The 19,070-nt window shown below is 48.2% G+C and overlaps 1 protein-coding gene across 2 annotated transcripts in view; it reads right to left on the reverse strand.

Annotated features, from left to right (window-relative positions):
* Window positions 1–454: 454 nt before the first annotated feature.
* Window positions 455–19,070, reverse strand: part of LOC110498297 (vam6/Vps39-like protein) — a 61,872-nt gene continuing 43,256 nt past the window's right edge. For both annotated transcript variants that reach the window (XM_090211720.1, XM_090211719.1), the window contains exons 19-25: window positions 15,592–15,720; window positions 15,244–15,346; window positions 12,195–12,240; window positions 7,603–7,752; window positions 2,566–2,700; window positions 1,491–1,582; window positions 455–1,324 (exon numbers count right to left, since the gene is read on the reverse strand). In XM_090211720.1, coding sequence (XP_090067846.1) covers window positions 1,243–1,324; window positions 1,491–1,582; window positions 2,566–2,700; window positions 7,603–7,752; window positions 12,195–12,240; window positions 15,244–15,346; window positions 15,592–15,720 — 737 coding nt within the window. In that variant the 3' untranslated portion in view covers window positions 455–1,242. The remainder of the gene's footprint in view (window positions 1,325–1,490; window positions 1,583–2,565; window positions 2,701–7,602; window positions 7,753–12,194; window positions 12,241–15,243; window positions 15,347–15,591; window positions 15,721–19,070) is intronic.

Genomic DNA, 19,070 nt, shown 5'->3' on the forward strand with positions numbered 1-19,070 from the left:
TTTTCAACCATTGCCTGAGAAACAAACGGGTCACTGAAAACAACATGAAAAGTCAAAAGCAAAGGGCTGCTTTTTAGTACATACACACACACACACACACACACACACACACACACGGCATCAGCTTAACTCTTCTCCTCTATGTATAGCCTATAGCGTGTTGAGTCTGAGGATGAGATGAGTAGAGGAGGAAACGAGGCGAGGCTGATTTTTAAAGGAATATCTTCATTGACGTAAAGAGGCCCATTGGATAGAGCCAGTTTACACTGTTCTGTGAAGGGAGTTTTGTCTTTTAAAATGATAACCTTGGATGAGCTAACACAACGTGCCATTGGAACACAGGAGTGATGGTTGCTGATAATGGGCCTCTGTACACCTCTGTAGATATTCCATTAAAAATCAGCCGTTTCCAGCTACAATAGTCATTTACAACATTAACAATGTCTACACTGTATTTCTGATTAATTTGATGTTATTTTAATGGACAAAAAAATGATATTTTCTTTCAAAAAGCAGAATATTTCTAAGTGACCCCAAACTTCTGAACGATTGTGTATAATATATATATTAGTCTCCTTTATCTAATCACCATCAATAGTCTTACTTTTTTTTTTTACTGTTATTGTTGATTACATTATCTCACTTCGCTTTAGCAACAGTGGCTTAGTCATTCATGCTAATAAAGATTATCCGAATATTAGATAGACAGAGAGTCAGCGAGAGTCAGAGAGAGCGAGAGAGAGACAGAGAGAGTCAGCGAGAGTCAGAGAGAGCGAGAGAGAGACAGACAGAGAGAGAGAGTCAGAGAGAGACAGCGAGAGTCAGAGAGAGAGACAGAGACAGCGAGAGTCAGAGAGAGAGACAGAGAGTCAGAGAGACAGCGAGAGTCAGAGAGAGAGAGACAGCGAGAGTCAGAGAGAGAGCGACAGCGAGAGTCAGAGAGAGAGCGAGAGTCAGAGAGACAGCGAGAGTCAGAGAGACAGCGAGAGTCAGAGAGACAGCGAGAGTCAGAGAGACAGCGAGAGTCAGAGAGAGACAACGAGATCGGGAGGGAGAGGAACAGCATTCCACAATTCTAGACAGAAGCAGCCAGAGTTCCAGAGTTCCAGAGTTCCAGAGATGAGTCCAGCTGAACAGCCAAGCTGCTGTGGAAGTGTTTCAGACAAACCCAGCTCCCTGCCCTCCCTCCGTCCAGGGTGCCGCTAAGGAACATGTAGTCCACAAGAGGACACTATTTTGGTGTCACTGCTCAATAGGACACACCCCTCGGTCCTTACAGCAGAAGTAATGAACGACAACACCGTTGGGATACCTGGCGAAGGCGCTGGACAGGAGAGACAGGTGATTCAGTAACAGTTTATAAACAGAGCCTTAACTACATATTCACATGATCACTTATACAGAATGTATATGACCTAGTTGTAGGTGTTTATAAAGCATTGATGTTAGTACTAAAAGGGGATGGTGTAAATAAACTAAACCAGTGTTACCTGTTGCCTATCTTCTTCTTACAGACCCGGCAGGTCTTCTCTTCTGAGATGGTACACTTGACCTGCTGGTGGAAGATACGCTCCTCCTGGACCTGCACAAACAAACAAACAAACAAACAAACAAACAAACGCACACGTCAGGTGGGTAGAAACGACACACAAGCACAACGTCCACCCATAGGAACTCTTGATGACCTGGTCAAATAGTTTCCTCAGCGCCCCCCCCCCCCCCCCCCCCCCCAGCTCTCACACACACACACACCCCCAGCTCTCACACACATACCCCCAGCTCTCACACACACACCCCCAGCTCTCACACACACACACACCCAGCTCTCACACACACACCCCCAGCTCTCTCACACACACCCCCAGCTCTCTCACACACACCCCCAGCTCTCACACACACACCCCCAGCTCTCTCACACACACCCCCAGCTCTCACACACACACCCCCAGCTCTCACACACACACCCCCAGCTCTCTCACACACACCCCCAGCTCTCACACACATACCCCCAGCTCTCACACACACACCCCCAGCTCTCTCACACACACCCCCAGCTCTCACACACACACCCCCAGCTCTCACCCCCCCCCACACCCCCAGCTCTCTCACACACACCCCCAGCTCTCACACACACACCCCCAGCTCTCACCCCCCCCCACACCCCCAGCTCTCTCACACACACCCCCAGCTCTCTCACACACACCCCCAGCTCTCACACACACACCCCCAGCTCTCTCACACACACCCCCAGCTCTCTCACACACACCCCCAGCTCTCACACACACACCCCCAGCTCTCACACACACACCCCCAGCTCTCACACACACACCCCCAGCTCTCACACACACACCCCCAGCTCTCACACACACACCCCCAGCTCTCACACACACACCCCCAGCTCTCACCCCCCCCCACACCCCCAGCTCTCACACACACACCCCCAGCTCTCACCCCCCCCCACACCCCCAGCTCTCACCCCCCCCCCCACACCCCCAGCTCTCACCCCCCCCCCCCCACACCCCCAGCTCTCACCCCCCCCCCCCCCCCCCCACACCCCCAGCTCACCCGTAGGAACTCGGCCTGCAGCAGACTCTTGAGGACCTGGTCAAAGCGTTTCCTCTGGGCCTTCTCCTCCAGAACACTCTCCAGGAACACACGGATCTCTCTGATCTGAGTGTTGGCTGGCAGCAGGTTGATGGCCTGGTGGGGAGCAGAGACAGAGATGGTAGAAACAGTGGTGTTAATCAGGGGCAAAAATTACTGTGTAAAATTAATTATACAAATACTGAGCTGCCTGTATTCGGGGACGGCAGGTAGCCTAGTGGTTAGAGTGTAGAGGTTAGTGGTTAGTAGCCTAGTGGTTAGAGTGTAGAGGCGGCAGGTAGCCTAGTGGTTAGAGTGTAGAGGTTAGTGGTTAGTAGCCTAGTGGTTAGAGTGTAGAGGCGGCAGGTAGCCTAGTGGTTAGAGTGTAGAGGTGGCAGGTAACCTAGTGGTTAGAGTGTAGAGGTTAGTGGTTAGTAGCCTAGTGGTTAGAGTGTAGAGGCGGCAGGTAGCCTAGTGGTTAGAGTGTAGAGGTGGCAGGTAACCTAGTGGTTAGAGTGTAGAGGAGGTAGGTAGCCTAGTGGTTAGAGTGTAGAGGTTAGTGGTTAGTAGCCTAGTGGTTAGAGTGTAGAGGCGGCAGGTAGCCTAGTGGTTAGAGTGTAGAGGTTAGTGGTTAGTAGCCTAGTGGTTAGAGTGTAGAGGCGGCAGGTAGCCTAGTGGTTAGAGTGTAGAGGTTAGTGGTTAGTAGCCTAGTGGTTAGAGTGTAGAGGCGGCAGGTAGCCTAGTGGTTAGAGTGTAGAGGTGGCAGGTAACCTAGTGGTTAGAGTGTAGAGGTTAGTGGTTAGTAGCCTAGTGGTTAGAGTGTAGAGGCGGCAGGTAGCCTAGTGGTTAGAGTGTAGAGGTGGCAGGTAACCTAGTGGTTAGAGTGTAGAGGAGGCAGGCAGCCTAGTGGTTAGAGGCGGCAGGTAACCTAGTGGTTAGAGTGTAGAGGCGGCAGGTAGCCTAGTGGTTAGAGGCGGCAGGTAACCTAGTGGTTAGAGTGTAGAGGCGGCAGGTAGCCTAGTGGTTAGAGGAGGCAGGTAGCCTAGTGGTTAGAGGAGGCAGGTAGCCTAGTGGTTAGAGTGTAGAGGCGGCAGGGTAGCCTAGTGGTTAGAGTGTAGAGGCGGCAGGGTAGCCTAGTGGTTAGTGTGTAGAGGGGGCAGGGTAGCCTAGTGGTTAGAGTGTAGAGGAGGCAGGGTAGCCTAGTGGTTAGAGTGTAGAGGTGGCAGGTAGCCTAGTGGTTAGAGTGTAGAGGAGGCAGGTAGCCTAGTGGTTAGAGTGTAGAGGAGGCAGGTAGCCTAGTGGTTAGAGTGTAGAGGTGGCAGGTAGCCTAGTGGTTAGAGGGGGGCGGCAGGTAGCCTAGTGGTTAGAGGGGGGCGGCAGGTAGCCTAGTGGTTAGAGGGGGGCGGCATGTAGCCTAGTGGTTAGAATGTATAGGCGGCAGGTAGCCTAGTGGTTAAAGCATTGGACTAGTAACCAAAAGGTTGCTAGATCGAATCCCCGAGCTGACAAGGTGACTGTTGTCCTGCCCCTGAACAAGGCAGTTAACCCACTGTTCCTAGGCCCTCACCTGCCCTCCCGTCGGGAAAATCCGACCACGACGTCATCTTGTTCCTTCCGTCTTATAGGCAGAAACTCAAACAGGATTTAACAGTGACTACAACCATTCAACGCTGGTCTGACCAATTGGAATCCACGCTTTAAGATTGTTTTGATCACGCGGACTGGAATATGTTCCTATCAGCCTCAGAGAATAACATCGACCTATACGCTGACTCGGTGAGTGAGTTTATAAGGAAGTGCATTGTAGATGTTGTACCTACAGTGACTATTAAAACATACCCTAACCAGAAACCGTGGATGGATGGCGGCATTCGCTCAAAACTGAAAGCGCGAACCACAGCATTTAACCATGGAAAGAGGTCTGGGAATATGGCTGAATATAAAACAGTGTAGTTATTCCCTCCGCAAGGCAATCAAACAAGCGAAATGCCGGTACAGGGACAAAGTGGAGTCGCAATTCAACAGCTCAGACACGAGACGTATGTGTTTACTGTAGGAGATACTGTATGTGTTTACTGTAGGAGGTACTGTATGTGTTTACTGTAGGAGATACCGTATGTGTTTACTGTAGGAGATACCGTATGTGTTTACTGTAGGAGATACCGTATGTGTTTACTGTAGGAGATACTGTATGTGTTTACTGTAGGAGATACTGTATGTGTTTACTGTAGGAGATACTGTATGTGTTTACTGTAGGAGATACTGTATGTGTTTACTGTAGGAGGTACTGTATGTGTTTACTGTAGGAGATACCGTATGTGTTTACTGTAGGAGATACCGTATGTGTTTACTGTAGGAGATACCGTATGTGTTTACTGTAGGAGATACTGTATGTGTTTACTGTAGGAGGTACTGTATGTGTTTACTGTAGGAGATACCGTATGTGTTTACTGTAGGAGATACCGTATGTGTTTACTGTAGGAGATACCGTATGTGTTTACTGTAGGAGATACCGTATGTGTTTACTGTAGGAGATACCGTATGTGTTTACTGTAGGAGGTACTGTATGTGTTTACTGTAGGAGATACTGTATGTGTTTACTGTAGGAGATACAGTATGTGTTTACTGTAGGAGATACCGTATGTGTTTACTGTAGGAGATACTGTATGTGTTTACTGTAGGAGGTACTGTATGTGTTTACTGTAGGAGATACCGTATGTGTTTACTGTAGGAGATACCGTATGTGTTTACTGTAGGAGATACCGTATGTGTTTACTGTAGGAGATACTGTATGTGTTTACTGTAGGAGGTACTGTATGTGTTTACTGTAGGAGATACTGTATGTGTTTACTGTAGGAGATACAGTATCTCCTACAGTAAACAAATTCAGTATCTCCTACAGTAAACAAATTCAGTATGTGTTTACTGTAGGAGATACTGTATGTGTTTACTGTAGGAGGTACTGTATGTGTTTACTGTAGGAGATACTGTATGTGTTTACTGTAGGAGATACAGTATCTCCTACAGTAAACAAATTCAGTATCTCCTACAGTAAACAAATTCAGTATGTGTTTACTGTAGGAGATACTGAATTTGTTTACTGTAGGAGATACTGTATGTGTTTACTGTAGGAGATACTGTATGTGTTTACTGTAAGAGATACTGTATGTGTTTACTGTAGGAGATACTGTATGTGTTTACTGTAGGAGATACTGTATGTGTTTACTGTAGGAGATACTGTATGTGTTTACTGTAGGAGATACCGTATGTGTTTACTGTAGGAGATACCGTATGTGTTTACTGTAGGAGATACCGTATGTGTTTACTGTAGGAGATACTGTATGTGTTTACTGTAGGAGATACTGAATTTGTTTATTTTTATGTGCCCTTCCTCTCCCCCTCTCTTGGCAAAGACAGGCTCTGGGAGCTGAGCCAGGGGAAATGAAAGCAGAGGCACATTAAAACCCAGTAAAGGAGAGGAGAGAGCAGAACCACATTAAAACCCAGTAAGGGAGAGCAGAACCACATTAAAACCCAGTAAGGGAGAGGAGAACCACATTAAAACCCAGTAAGGGAGAGGAGAACCACATTAAAACCCAGTAAGGGAGAGGAGAGAGCAGAACCACATTAAAACCCAGTAATGAGAACAGTAGCAGAATGTCAGCCAAAATCCATCTCCTTCCATGTTCGGTAGTGAGTGGAAACATCCAGCGAAATATGTCTCCTTGTTCTTATCTGTGTTGGAGGTATTCAGAGTGCTGTGGTGCAGTCTACCTTAGTGGTATTCAGAGTGCTGTGGTTCAGTCTACCTTAGTGGTATTCAGAGTGCTGTGGTGCAGTCTACCTTAGTGGTATTCAGAGTGCTGTGGTGCAGTCTACCTTAGTGGTATTCAGAGTGCTGTGGTTCAGTCTACCTTAGTGGTATTCAGAGTGCTGTGCTGTGGTTCAGTCTACCTTAGTTATATTCAGAGTGCTGTACTGTGGTTCAGTCTACCTTAGTGGTATTCAGAGTGCTGTGGTGCAGTCTACCTTAGTGGTATTCAGAGTGCTGTGGTTCAGTCTACCTTAGTGGTATTCAGAGTGCTGTGGTTCAGTCTACCTTAGTGGTATTCAGAGTGCTGTGGTTCAGTCTACCTTAGTGGTATTCAGAGTGCTGTGGTGCAGTCTACCTTAGTGGTATTCAGAGTGCTGTGGTTCAGTCTACCTTAGTGGTATTCAGCATGCTGTGGTTCAGTCTACCTTAGTGGTATTCAGAGTGCTGTGGTTCAGTCTACCTTAGTGGTATTCAGAGTGCTGTGGTTCAGTCTACCTTAGTGGTATTCAGAGTGCTGTGGTGCAGTCTACCTTAGTGTTATTTAGAGTGCTGTGGTGCAGTCTACCTTAGTGGTATTCAGAGTGCTGTGCTGTGGTGCAGTCTACCTTAATGGTATTCAGAGTGCCGTGCTGCGGTACAGTCTACCTTAGTGGTATTCAGAGTGCTGCGGTACAGTCTACCTTAGTGGTATTCAGAGTGCTGTGGTACAGTCTACCTTAGTGGTATTCAGCATGCTGTGGTGCAGTCTACCTTAGTGGTATTCAGAGTGCTGCGGTACAGTCTACCTTAGTGGTATTCAGCGTGCTGTGGTGCAGTCTACCTTAGTGGTATTCAGAGTGCTGTGGTGCAGTCTACCTTAGTGGTATTCAGAGTGCTGCGGTACAGTCTACCTTAGTGGTATTCAGCGTGCTGTGGTGCAGTCTACCTTAGTGGTATTCAGAGTGCTGTGGTTCAGTCTACCTTAGTGGTATTCAGAGTGCTGTGGTTCAGTCTACCTTAGTGGTATTCAGCGTGCTGTGGTTCAGTCTAACTTAGTGGTATTCAGAGTGCTGTGGTGCAGTCTACCTTAGTGGTATTCAGAGTGCTGTGGTTCAGTCTACCTTAGTGGTATTCAGAGTGATGTGGTTCAGTCTACCTTAGTGGTATTCAGAGTGCTGTGGTGCAGTCTACCTTAGTGGTATTCAGCGTGCTGTGGTTCAGCCTACCTTAGCGGTATTCAGCTTGCTGTGGTGCAGCTCCAGCACGTGTAGAGCAGCCTTTAGATTGGCCTGTGGCTCCGACAGCTCCATTTTGATTGGTCCAAGGCAGTGGACATCAGGAGGGGACAAATACATGCGCAGCAGAGACAGGTACACCTGTATAACAACATGACAACAACATGGGGTTAAGAGACAGGTACACCTGTATAACAACATGGGGTTAAGAGACAGGTACACCTGTATAACAACATGGGGTTAAGAGACAGGTACACCTGTATAACAACATGGGGTTAAGAGACAGGTACACCTGTATAACAACAACATGGGGTTAAGAGACAGGTACACCTGTATAACAACATGGGGTTAAGAGACAGGTACACCTGTATAACAACATGGGGTTAAGAGACAGGTACACCTGTATAACAACATGACAACAACATGGGGTTAAGAGACAGGTACACCTGTATAACAACATGACAACAACATGGGGTTAAGAGACAGGTACACCTGTATAACAACATGGGGTTAAGAGACAGGTACACCTGTATAACAACATGGGGTTAAGAGACAGGTACACCTGTATAACAACATGGGGTTAAGAGACAGGTACACCTGTATAACAACATGGGGTTAAGAGACAGGTACACCTGTATAACAACATGGGGTTAAGAGACAGGTACACCTGTATAACAACATGGGGTTAAGAGACAGGTACACCTGTATAACAACATGGGGTTAAGAGACAGGTACACCTGTATAACAACATGACAACAACATGGGGTTAAGAGACAGGTACACCTGTATAACAACATGGGGTTAAGAGACAGGTACACCTGTATAACAACATGGGGTTAAGAGACAGGTACACCTGTATAACAACATGGGGTTAAGAGACAGGTACACCTGTATAACAACATGGGGTTAAGAGACAGGTACACCTGTATAACAACATGACAACAACATGGGGTTAAGAGACAGGTACACCTGTATAACAACATGACAACAACATGGGGTTAAGAGACAGGTACACCTGTATAACAACATGGGGTTAAGAGACAGGTACACCTGTATAACAACATGGGGTTAAGAGACAGGTACACCTGTATAACAACAACATGGGGTTAAGAGACAGGTACACCTGTATAACAACATGGGGTTAAGAGACAGGTACACCTGTATAACAACAACATGGGGTTAAGAGACAGGTACACCTGTATAACAACATGACAACAACATGGGGTTAAGAGACAGGTACACCTGTATAACAACAACATGGGGTTAAGAGACAGGTACACCTGTATAACAACATGACAACAACATGGGGTTAAGAGACAGGTACACCTGTATAACAACAACATGGGGTTAAGAGACAGGTACACCTGTATAACAACATGACAACAACATGGGGTTAAGAGACAGGTACACCTGTATAACAACATGACAACAACATGGGGTTAAGAGACAGGTACACCTGTATAACAACATGACAACAACATGGGGTTAAGAGACAGGTACACCTGTATAACAACATGACAACAACATGGGGTTAAGAGACAGGTACACCTGTATAACAACATGACAACAACATGGGATTAAGAGACAGGTACACCTGTATAACAACATAACAACATGGGATTAAGAGACAGGTACACCTGTATAACAACATGGGGTTAAGAGACAGGTACACCTGTATAACAACATGACAACAACATGGGGTTAAGAGACAGGTACACCTGTATAACAACATGGGGTTAAGAGACAGGTACACCTGTATAACAACAACATGGGGTTAAGAGACAGGTACACCTGTATAACAACATGGGGTTAGGAGACAGGTACACCTGTATAACAACATGGGGTTAGGAGACAGGTACACCTGTATAACAACATGGAGTTAAGAGACAGGTACACCTGTATAACAACATGGGGTTAGGAGACAGGTACACCTGTATAACAACATGGGGTTAAGAGACAGGTACACCTGTATAACAACATGACAACAACATGGGATTAAGAGACAGGTACACCTGTATAACAACATGGGGTTAAGAGACAGGTACACCTGTATAACAACAACATGGGGTTAAGAGACAGGTACACCTGTATAACAACATGGGGTTAGGAGACAGGTACACCTGTATAACAACATGGGGTTAAGAGACAGGTACACCTGTATAACAACATGGGGTTAAGAGACAGGTACACCTGTATAACAACATGGGGTTAAGAGACAGGTACACCTGTATAACAACATGACAACAACATGGGGTTAAGAGACAGGTACACCTGTATAACAACATGACAACAACATGGGGTTAAGAGACAGGTACACCTGTATAACAACATGGGGTTAAGAGACAGGTACACCTGTATAACAACATGGGGTTAAGAGACAGGTACACCTGTATAACAACATGGGGTTAAGAGACAGGTACACCTGTATAACAACATGGGGTTAAGAGACAGGTACACCTGTATAACAACATGACAACAACATGGGGTTAAGAGACAGGTACACCTGTATAACAACATGACAACAACATGGGGTTAAGAGACAGGTACACCTGTATAACAACATGGGGTTAAGAGACAGGTACACCTGTATAACAACATGGGGTTAAGAGACAGGTACACCTGTATAACAACAACATGGGGTTAAGAGACAGGTACACCTGTATAACAACATGGGGTTAAGAGACAGGTACACCTGTATAACAACAACATGGGGTTAAGAGACAGGTACACCTGTATAACAACATGACAACAACATGGGGTTAAGAGACAGGTACACCTGTATAACAACAACATGGGGTTAAGAGACAGGTACACCTGTATAACAACATGACAACAACATGGGGTTAAGAGACAGGTACACCTGTATAACAACAACATGGGGTTAAGAGACAGGTACACCTGTATAACAACATGACAACAACATGGGGTTAAGAGACAGGTACACCTGTATAACAACATGACAACAACATGGGGTTAAGAGACAGGTACACCTGTATAACAACATGACAACAACATGGGGTTAAGAGACAGGTACACCTGTATAACAACATGACAACAACATGGGGTTAAGAGACAGGTACACCTGTATAACAACATGACAACAACATGGGATTAAGAGACAGGTACACCTGTATAACAACATAACAACATGGGATTAAGAGACAGGTACACCTGTATAACAACATGGGGTTAAGAGACAGGTACACCTGTATAACAACATGACAACAACATGGGGTTAAGAGACAGGTACACCTGTATAACAACATGGGGTTAAGAGACAGGTACACCTGTATAACAACAACATGGGGTTAAGAGACAGGTACACCTGTATAACAACATGGGGTTAGGAGACAGGTACACCTGTATAACAACATGGGGTTAGGAGACAGGTACACCTGTATAACAACATGGAGTTAAGAGACAGGTACACCTGTATAACAACATGGGGTTAGGAGACAGGTACACCTGTATAACAACATGGGGTTAAGAGACAGGTACACCTGTATAACAACATGACAACAACATGGGATTAAGAGACAGGTACACCTGTATAACAACATGGGGTTAAGAGACAGGTACACCTGTATAACAACAACATGGGGTTAAGAGACAGGTACACCTGTATAACAACATGGGGTTAGGAGACAGGTACACCTGTATAACAACATGGGGTTAAGAGACAGGTACACCTGTATAACAACATGGGGTTAAGAGACAGGTACACCTGTATAACAACATGGGGTTAAGAGACAGGTACACCTGTATAACAACATGACAACAACATGGGGTTAAGAGACAGGTACACCTGTATAACAACAACATGGGGTTAAGAGACAGGTACACCTGTATAACAACAACATGGGGTTAAGAGACAGGTACACCTGTATAACAACATGGAGTTAAGAGACAGGCACACCTGTATAACAACATGGGGTTAAGAGACAGGTACACCTGAATAACAACATGGGGTTAAGAGACAGGTACACCTGTATAACAACATGGGGTTAAGAGACAGGTACACCTGTATAACAACATGACAACAACATGGGGTTAAGAGACAGGTACACCTGTATAACAACAACATGGGGTTAAGAGACAGGTACACCTGTATAACAACAACATGGGGTTAAGAGACAGGTACACCTGTATAACAACATGGGGTTAAGAGACAGGTACACCTGAATAACAACATGGGGTTAAGAGACAGGTACACCTGTATAACAACATGGGGTTAAGAGACAGGCACACCTGTATAACAACATGGGGTTAAGAGACAGGTACACCTGAATAACAACATGGGGTTAAGAGACAGGTACACCTGTATAACAACATGGGGTTAAGAGACATGTACACCTGTATAACAACATGGGGTTAAGAGACAGGTACACCTGTATAACAACAACATGGGGTTAAGAGACAGGTACACCTGTATAACAACAACATGGGGTTAAGAGACAGGTACACCTGCACCAGAATAACACTGGATTGCCAGAGGTAAGAGAGGTTTACCATAGAGTTAAATGTACAGCTAGTAAGTATCACAGTACAAGTCCAACACGTGTCAATCAGAGGGAGATACTCACATCTTTGTTTCTGTCTGTGTCTTTGTCATAATGCCGGTGACAGTACCTGAAGGGAGAGAAACACAAAATGGCACTATTATAACTGACAATAACATCAGCAAAGACACCGCCTGGAGAGAAATCATAATGTAGATAGTTTAAAAACATCCTACGTTTCTTATTTGGAAATTGTTTTGTTTGAATCAGCATGTTATTGTTGATGGCTGGTGGGTTGATTGAGTGGGAGGCTGCCGTCCCACTAACTCATCCATAGGGTGGTCAACAGGCTGCCGTCCCACTAACTCATCCATAGGGTGGTCGACAGGCTGCCGTCCCACTAACTCATCCATAGGGTGGTCAACAGGCTGCCGTCCCACTAACTCATCCATAGGGTGGTCAACAGGCTGCCGTCCCACTAACTCATCCATAGGGTGGTCAACGGGCTGCCGTCCCACTAACTCATCCATAGGGTGGTCAACAGGCTGCCGTCCCACTAACTCATCCATAGGGTGGTCAACGGGCTGCCGTCCCACTAACTCATCCATAGGGTGGTCAACGGGCTGCCGTCCCACTAACTCATCCATAGGGTGGTCAACAGGCTGCCGTCCCACTAACTCATCCATAGGGTGGTCAACTGGCTGCCGTCTCACTAACTCATCCATAGGGTGGTCAACGGGCCGCCGTCCCACGAACTCATCCATAGGGTGGTCAACAGGCTGCCGTCCCACTAACTCATCCATAGGGTGGTCAACGGGCCGCCGTCCCACTAACTCATCCATAGGGTGGTCAACAGGCTGCCGTCCCACTAACTCATCCATAGGGTGGTCAACTGGCTGCCGTCCCACTAACTCATCCATAGGGTGGTCAACGGGCCGCCGTCCCACTAACTCATCCATAGGGTGGTCAACAGGCTGCCGTCCCACTAACTCATCCATAGGGTGGTCAACAGGCCGCCGTCCCACTAACTCATCCATAGGGTGGTCAACAGGCTGCCGTCCCACTAACTCATCCATAGGGTGGTCGACAGGCTGCCGTCCCACTAACTCATCCATAGGGTGGTCAACAGGCTGCCGTCCCACTAACTCATCCATAGGGTGGTCAACAGGCTGCCGTCCCACTAACTCATCCATAGGGTGGTCAACGGGCTGCCGTCCCACTAACTCATCCATAGGGTGGTCAACGGGCTGCCGTCCCACTAACTCATCCATAGGGTGGTCAACAGGCTGCCGTCCCACTAACTCATCCATAGGGTGGTCAACTGGCTGCCGTCTCACTAACTCATCCATAGGGTGGTCAACGGGCCGCCGTCCCACGAACTCATCCATAGGGTGGTCAACAGGCCGCCGTCCCACTAACTCATCCATAGGGTGGTCGACGGGCCGCCGTCCCACTAACTCATCCATAGGGTGGTCGACAGGCTGCCGTCCCACTAACTCATCCATAGGGTGGTCGACAGGCTGCCGTCCCACTAACTCATCCATAGGGTGGTCAACAGGCTGCCGTCCCACTAACTCATCCATAGGGTGGTCGACAGGCTGCCGTCCCACTAACTCATCCATAGGGTGGTCAACGGGCTGCCGTCCCACTAACTCATCCATAGGGTGGTCAACAGGCCGCCGTCCCACTAACTCATCCATAGGGTGGTCACCTGGCTGCCGTCCCACTAACTCATCCATAGGGTGGTCAACAGGCCGCCGTCCCACTAACTCATCCATAGGGAGGTCGACAGGCCGCCGTCCCACTAACTCATCCATAGGGTGGTCGACAGGCCGCCGTCCCACTAACTCATCCATAGGGTGGTCGACAGGCCGCCGTCCCACTAACTCATCCATAGGGTGGTCGACAGGCCGCCGTCCCACTAACTCATCCATAGGGTGGTCAACAGGCTGCCGTCCCACTAACTCATCCATAGGGTGGTCAACAGGCTGCCGTCCCACTAACTCATCCATAGGGTGGTCGACAGGCCGCCGTCCCACTAACTCATCCATAGGGTGGTCAACAGGCTGCCGTCCCACTAACTCATCCATAGGGTGGTCAACGGGCCGCCGTCCCACTAACTCATCCATAGGGTGGTCAACAGGCTGCCGTCCCACTAACTCATCCATAGGGTGGTCGACAGGCCGCCGTCCCACTAACTCATCCATAGGGTGGTCAACGGGCTGCCGTCCCACTAACTCATCCATAGGGTGGTCAACGGGCCGCCGTCCCACTAACTCATCCATAGGGTGATCGACGGGCCGCCGTCCCACTAACTCATCCATAGGGTGGTCAACGGGCCGCCGTCCCACTAACTCATCCATAGGGTGGTCACCTGGCTGCCGTCCCACTAACTCATCCATAGGGTGGTCAACAGGCTGCCGTCCCACTAACTCATCCATAGGGTGGTCGACAGGCTGCCGTCCCACTAACTCATCCATAGGGTGGTCAACGGGCCGCCGTCCCACTAACTCATCCATAGGGTGGTCGACGGGCCGCCGTCCCACTAACTCATCCATAGGGTGGTCAATGGGCTGCCGTCCCACTAACTCATCCATAGGGTGGTCAATGGGCTGCCGTCCCACTAACTCATCCATAGGGTGGTCAAATTCCTGTAACTTTCCCAAAATGCACAGATTTTCCAGAATCTGTGCAATAAAAAAAATACTGGAAAATAAGAGAGACTATTCTGTACTATAGAACAAGCAGGAAACTGCAGTTTTCTTTAAGATCCTCTGCAGAACATGTAATATAGTGTACAACGGTCCCGGGGGGGGGGTTGTGGGTGTATGTGGGTGTGGGTGTGGGTGTATGTGTGTGTATGTTTGTGGGTGTTTGTGTGTGTATGTGTGTGTGTGTAGCACTACTCACTCCTTGGCCATGTGTGTGTGTGGGTGTGTGTGTGTGTGTGTTTGTGGGTGTATGTGTGTGTTTGTGGGTGTATGTGTGTGTTTGTGTGTGTATGTGTGTGTATGTGTGTGTGTGTGTGTGTGTGTGTGGGTGTGTGTGTGTATGTGGGGGTGTGTGGGTGTGTGTGTGTGTGTGGGTGTGTGTATATGTGTGTGTGTGTGTGTATGTGTGTAGCACTACTCACTCCTTGGCCATGTGTGTGTCCTTCAGGACGTGTACGTAGATGAAGAGGGCCTGTTCGTGTTTCCCCATCCGACCCAGCAGCAGGGCCCGCTCCTCCAGAAGACCTGACAGACAAACGGCATGGCTAGGTTGACGATACAAAGGCTAAAGACAAGTTAGCTTTTAAAAAACACATTCATGAGACCAGCGTCGTTGGTAACTAGCATCGCTGGTCCCATTGTTAAGAATTGTTACTCATTCATGCAAAGACCTCTGGGATATCACAATCAGGACTGCATACGACCACTGCAAGTACAACCAGCCAGGGGGAAGCACAAGAACGGTTGAATCCAATCCATCCAATCCTCACCATCGAAGGGGAAGTCAGAGATAAGTCGGCCTGGTTCGTAGCTGGTAGAGACCTCCAGGAAACACACTAGCTTGCTCCTGAACTCTCCCAGGTCCCCCTCCTCCTTCCCAGCAGCCACTGCAGGAACTCCTACAGGAAGACGGAACAGATAGATTTGATTAGAATATCATATATCAGCTGTGGAGGGAAAGGGGGGATACCTAGTCAGTTGTCCAACTGAATGTCTTCAACTGAAATGTGTCTTCTGCATTTAACCCAACCCCTCTGAATCAGAGAGGTGTGTCTTCCACGTTTAACCCAACCCCTCTGAGTCAGAGAGGTGTGTCTTCCACGTTTAACCCAACCCCTCTGAGTCAGAGGTGTGTCTTCCACGTTTAACCCAACCCCTCTGAATCAGAGAGGTGTGTCTTCCACGTTTAACCCAACCCCTCTGAATCAGAGAGGTGTGTCTTCCACGTTTAACCCAACCCCTCTGAATCAGAGAGGTGTGTCTTCCACGTTTAACCCAACCCCTCTGAATCAGAAAGGTGTGTCTTCCACGTTTAACCCAACCCCTCTGAGTCAGAGAGGTGTGTCTTCCACGTTTAACCCAACCCCTCTGAATCAGAGAGGTGTGTCTTCCACGTTTAACCCAACCCCTCTGAATCAGAGAGGTGTGTCTTCCACGTTTAACCCAACCCCTCTGAATCAGAGAGGTGTGTCTTCCACGTTTAACCCAACCCCTCTGAATCAGAAAGGTGTGTCTTCCACGTTTAACCCAACCCCTCTGAATCAGAGAGGTGTGTCTTCCACGTTTAACCCAACCCCTCTGAATCAGAGAGGTGTGTCTTCCACGTTTAACCCAACCCCTCTGAATCAGAGAGGTGTGTCTTACACGTTTAACCCAACCCCTCTGAATCAGAGAGGTGTGTCTTCCACGTTTAACCCAACCCCTCTGAATCAGAGAGGTGCGGGGGGGCTGCCTTTAATCAACATCCACGTTTTCGGCGCCCGGGGAACAGTGGATTAACTGCCTTGTTCAGGGGAACAGTGGGTTAACTGCCTTGTTCAGGGGAACAGTGGGTTAACTGCCTTGTTCAGGGGAACAGTGGGTTAACTGCCTTGTTCAGGGGAACAGTGGGTTAACTGCCTTGTTCAGGGGAACAGTGGGTTAACTGCCTTGTTCAGGGGAACAGTGGGTTAACTGCCTTGTTCAGGGGAACAGTGGGTTAACTGCCTTGTTCAGGGGAACAGTGGGTTAACTGCCTTGTTCAGGGGAACAGTGGGTTAACTGCCTTGTTCAGGGGAACAGTGGGTTAACTGCCTTGTTCAGGGGAACAGTGGGTTAACTGCCTTGTTCAGGGGAACAGTGGGTTAACTGCCTTGTTCAGGGGAACAGTGGGTTAACTGCCTTGTTCAGGGGAACAGTGGGTTAACTGCCTTGTTCAGGGGAACAGTGGGTTAACTGCCTTGTTCAGGGGAACAGTGGGTTAACTGCCTTGCTCAGGGGAACAGTGGGTTAACTGCCTTGCTCAGGGGAACAGTAGGTTAACTGCCTTGCTCAGGGGAACAGTAGGTTAACTGCCTTGCTCAGGGGAACAGTGGGTTAACTGCCTTGCTCAGGGGAACAGTGGGTTAACTGCCTTGCTCAGGGGAACAGTGGGTTAACTGCCTTGCTCAGGGGAACAGTGGGTTAACTGCCTTGTTCAGGGGAACAGTGGGTTAACTGCCTTGTTCAGGGGAACAGTGGGTTAACTGCCTTGTTCAGGGGAACAGTGGGTTAACTGCCTTGCTCAGGGGAACAGTGGGTTAACTGCCTTGTTCAGGGGAACAGTGGGTTAACTGCCTTGCTCAGGGGAACAGTGGGTTAACTGCCTTGCTCAGGGGAACAGTGGGTTAACTGCCTTGCTCAGGGGAACAGTGGGTTAACTGCCTTGCTCAGGGGAACAGTGGGTTAACTGCCTTGCTCAGGGGAACAGTGGGTTAACTGCCTTGCTCAGGGGAACAGTGGGTTAACTGCCTTGCTCAGGGGAACAGTGGGTTAACTGCCTTGTTCAGGGGAACAGTGGGTTAACTGCCTTGTTCAGGGGAACAGTGGGTTAACTGCCTTGTTCAGGGGAACAGTGGGTTAACTGCCTTGTTCAGGGGAACAGTGGGTTAACTGCCTTGTTCAGGGGAACAGTGGGTTAACTGCCTTGCTCAGGGGAACAGTGGGTTAACTGCCTTGCTCAGGGGAACAGTGGGTTAACTGCCTTGCTCAGGGGAACAGTGGGTTAACTGCCTTGCTCAGGGGAACAGTGGTTTAACTGCCTTGCTCAGGGGAACAGTGGGTTAACTGCCTTGCTCAGGGGAACAGTGGTTTAACTGCCTTGCTCAGGGGAACAGTGGGTTAACTGCCTTGCTCAGGGGAACAGTGGGTTAACTGCCTTGCTCAGGGGAACAGTGGGTTAACTGCCTTGTTCAGGGGAACAGTGGGTTAACTGCCTTGTTCAGGGGAACAGTGGGTTAACTGCCTTGTTCAGGGGAACAGTGGGTTAACTGCCTTGTTCAGGGGAACAGTGGGTTAACTGCCTTGTTCAGGGGAACAGTGGGTTAACTGCCTTGTTCAGGGGAACAGTGGGTTAACTGCCTTGTTCAGGGGAACAGTGGGTTAACTGCCTTGTTCAGGGGCAGAACGACAGATCTCTCTCTACCTTGTCAGGGAAGGGTGATGGTGCCAAACACCATTTATTTTTCTGTTATATCGATGATACTAGATTTTCCTCAGGACCCCATAAAGTCTTTAGTCCGTTTTGTCAGTCCAGTAAGATACGGAGATTACTGCTTTTCAGTCCAGTAAGATACGGAGGCTGATAGTGCTGAGAGATTACTGCTTTTCAGTCCAGTAAGATACGGAGGCTGATACTGCTGAGAGATTACTGCTTTTCAGTCCAGTAAGATACGGAGGCTGATACTGCTGAGAGATTACTGCTTTTCAGTCCAGTAAGATACGGAGGCTGATACTGCTGAGAGATTACTGCTTTTCAGTCCAGTAAGATACGGAGGCTGATAGTGCTGAGAGATTACTGCTTTTCAGTCCAGTAAGATACGGAGGCTGATAGTGCTGAGAGATTACTGCTTTTCAGTCCAGTAAAATACGGAGGCTGATAGTGCTGAGAGATTACTGCTTTTCAGTCCAGTAAGATACGGAGGCTGATACTGCTGAGAGATTACTGCTTTTCAGTCCAGTAAGATACGGAGGCTGATACTGCTGAGAGATTACTGCTTTTCGAGGTTGGTTCGACTTCGGTTTCAATAACAAAAAAATTAAAACACGAAATGCACTGTGGGTTGAATGTCGTAACTCGGAATGAAACAATGAATAAAAGTCCCCTGATGGAAGTGATGGTAGTGATGGTAGTGACGATAGTGAGGGTAGTGAGGGTAGTGACGGTAGTGAGGGTAGTGAGGGTAGTGACGGTAGTGAGGGTAGTGACGGTAGTGAGGGTAGTGAGGGTAGT

This window comes from Oncorhynchus mykiss, chromosome 19 (genome assembly GCF_057628025.1).
Source record: "Oncorhynchus mykiss isolate SJ-2025 chromosome 19, ASM5762802v1, whole genome shotgun sequence".
Taxonomy (NCBI): Eukaryota; Metazoa; Chordata; class Actinopteri; order Salmoniformes; family Salmonidae; genus Oncorhynchus; species Oncorhynchus mykiss.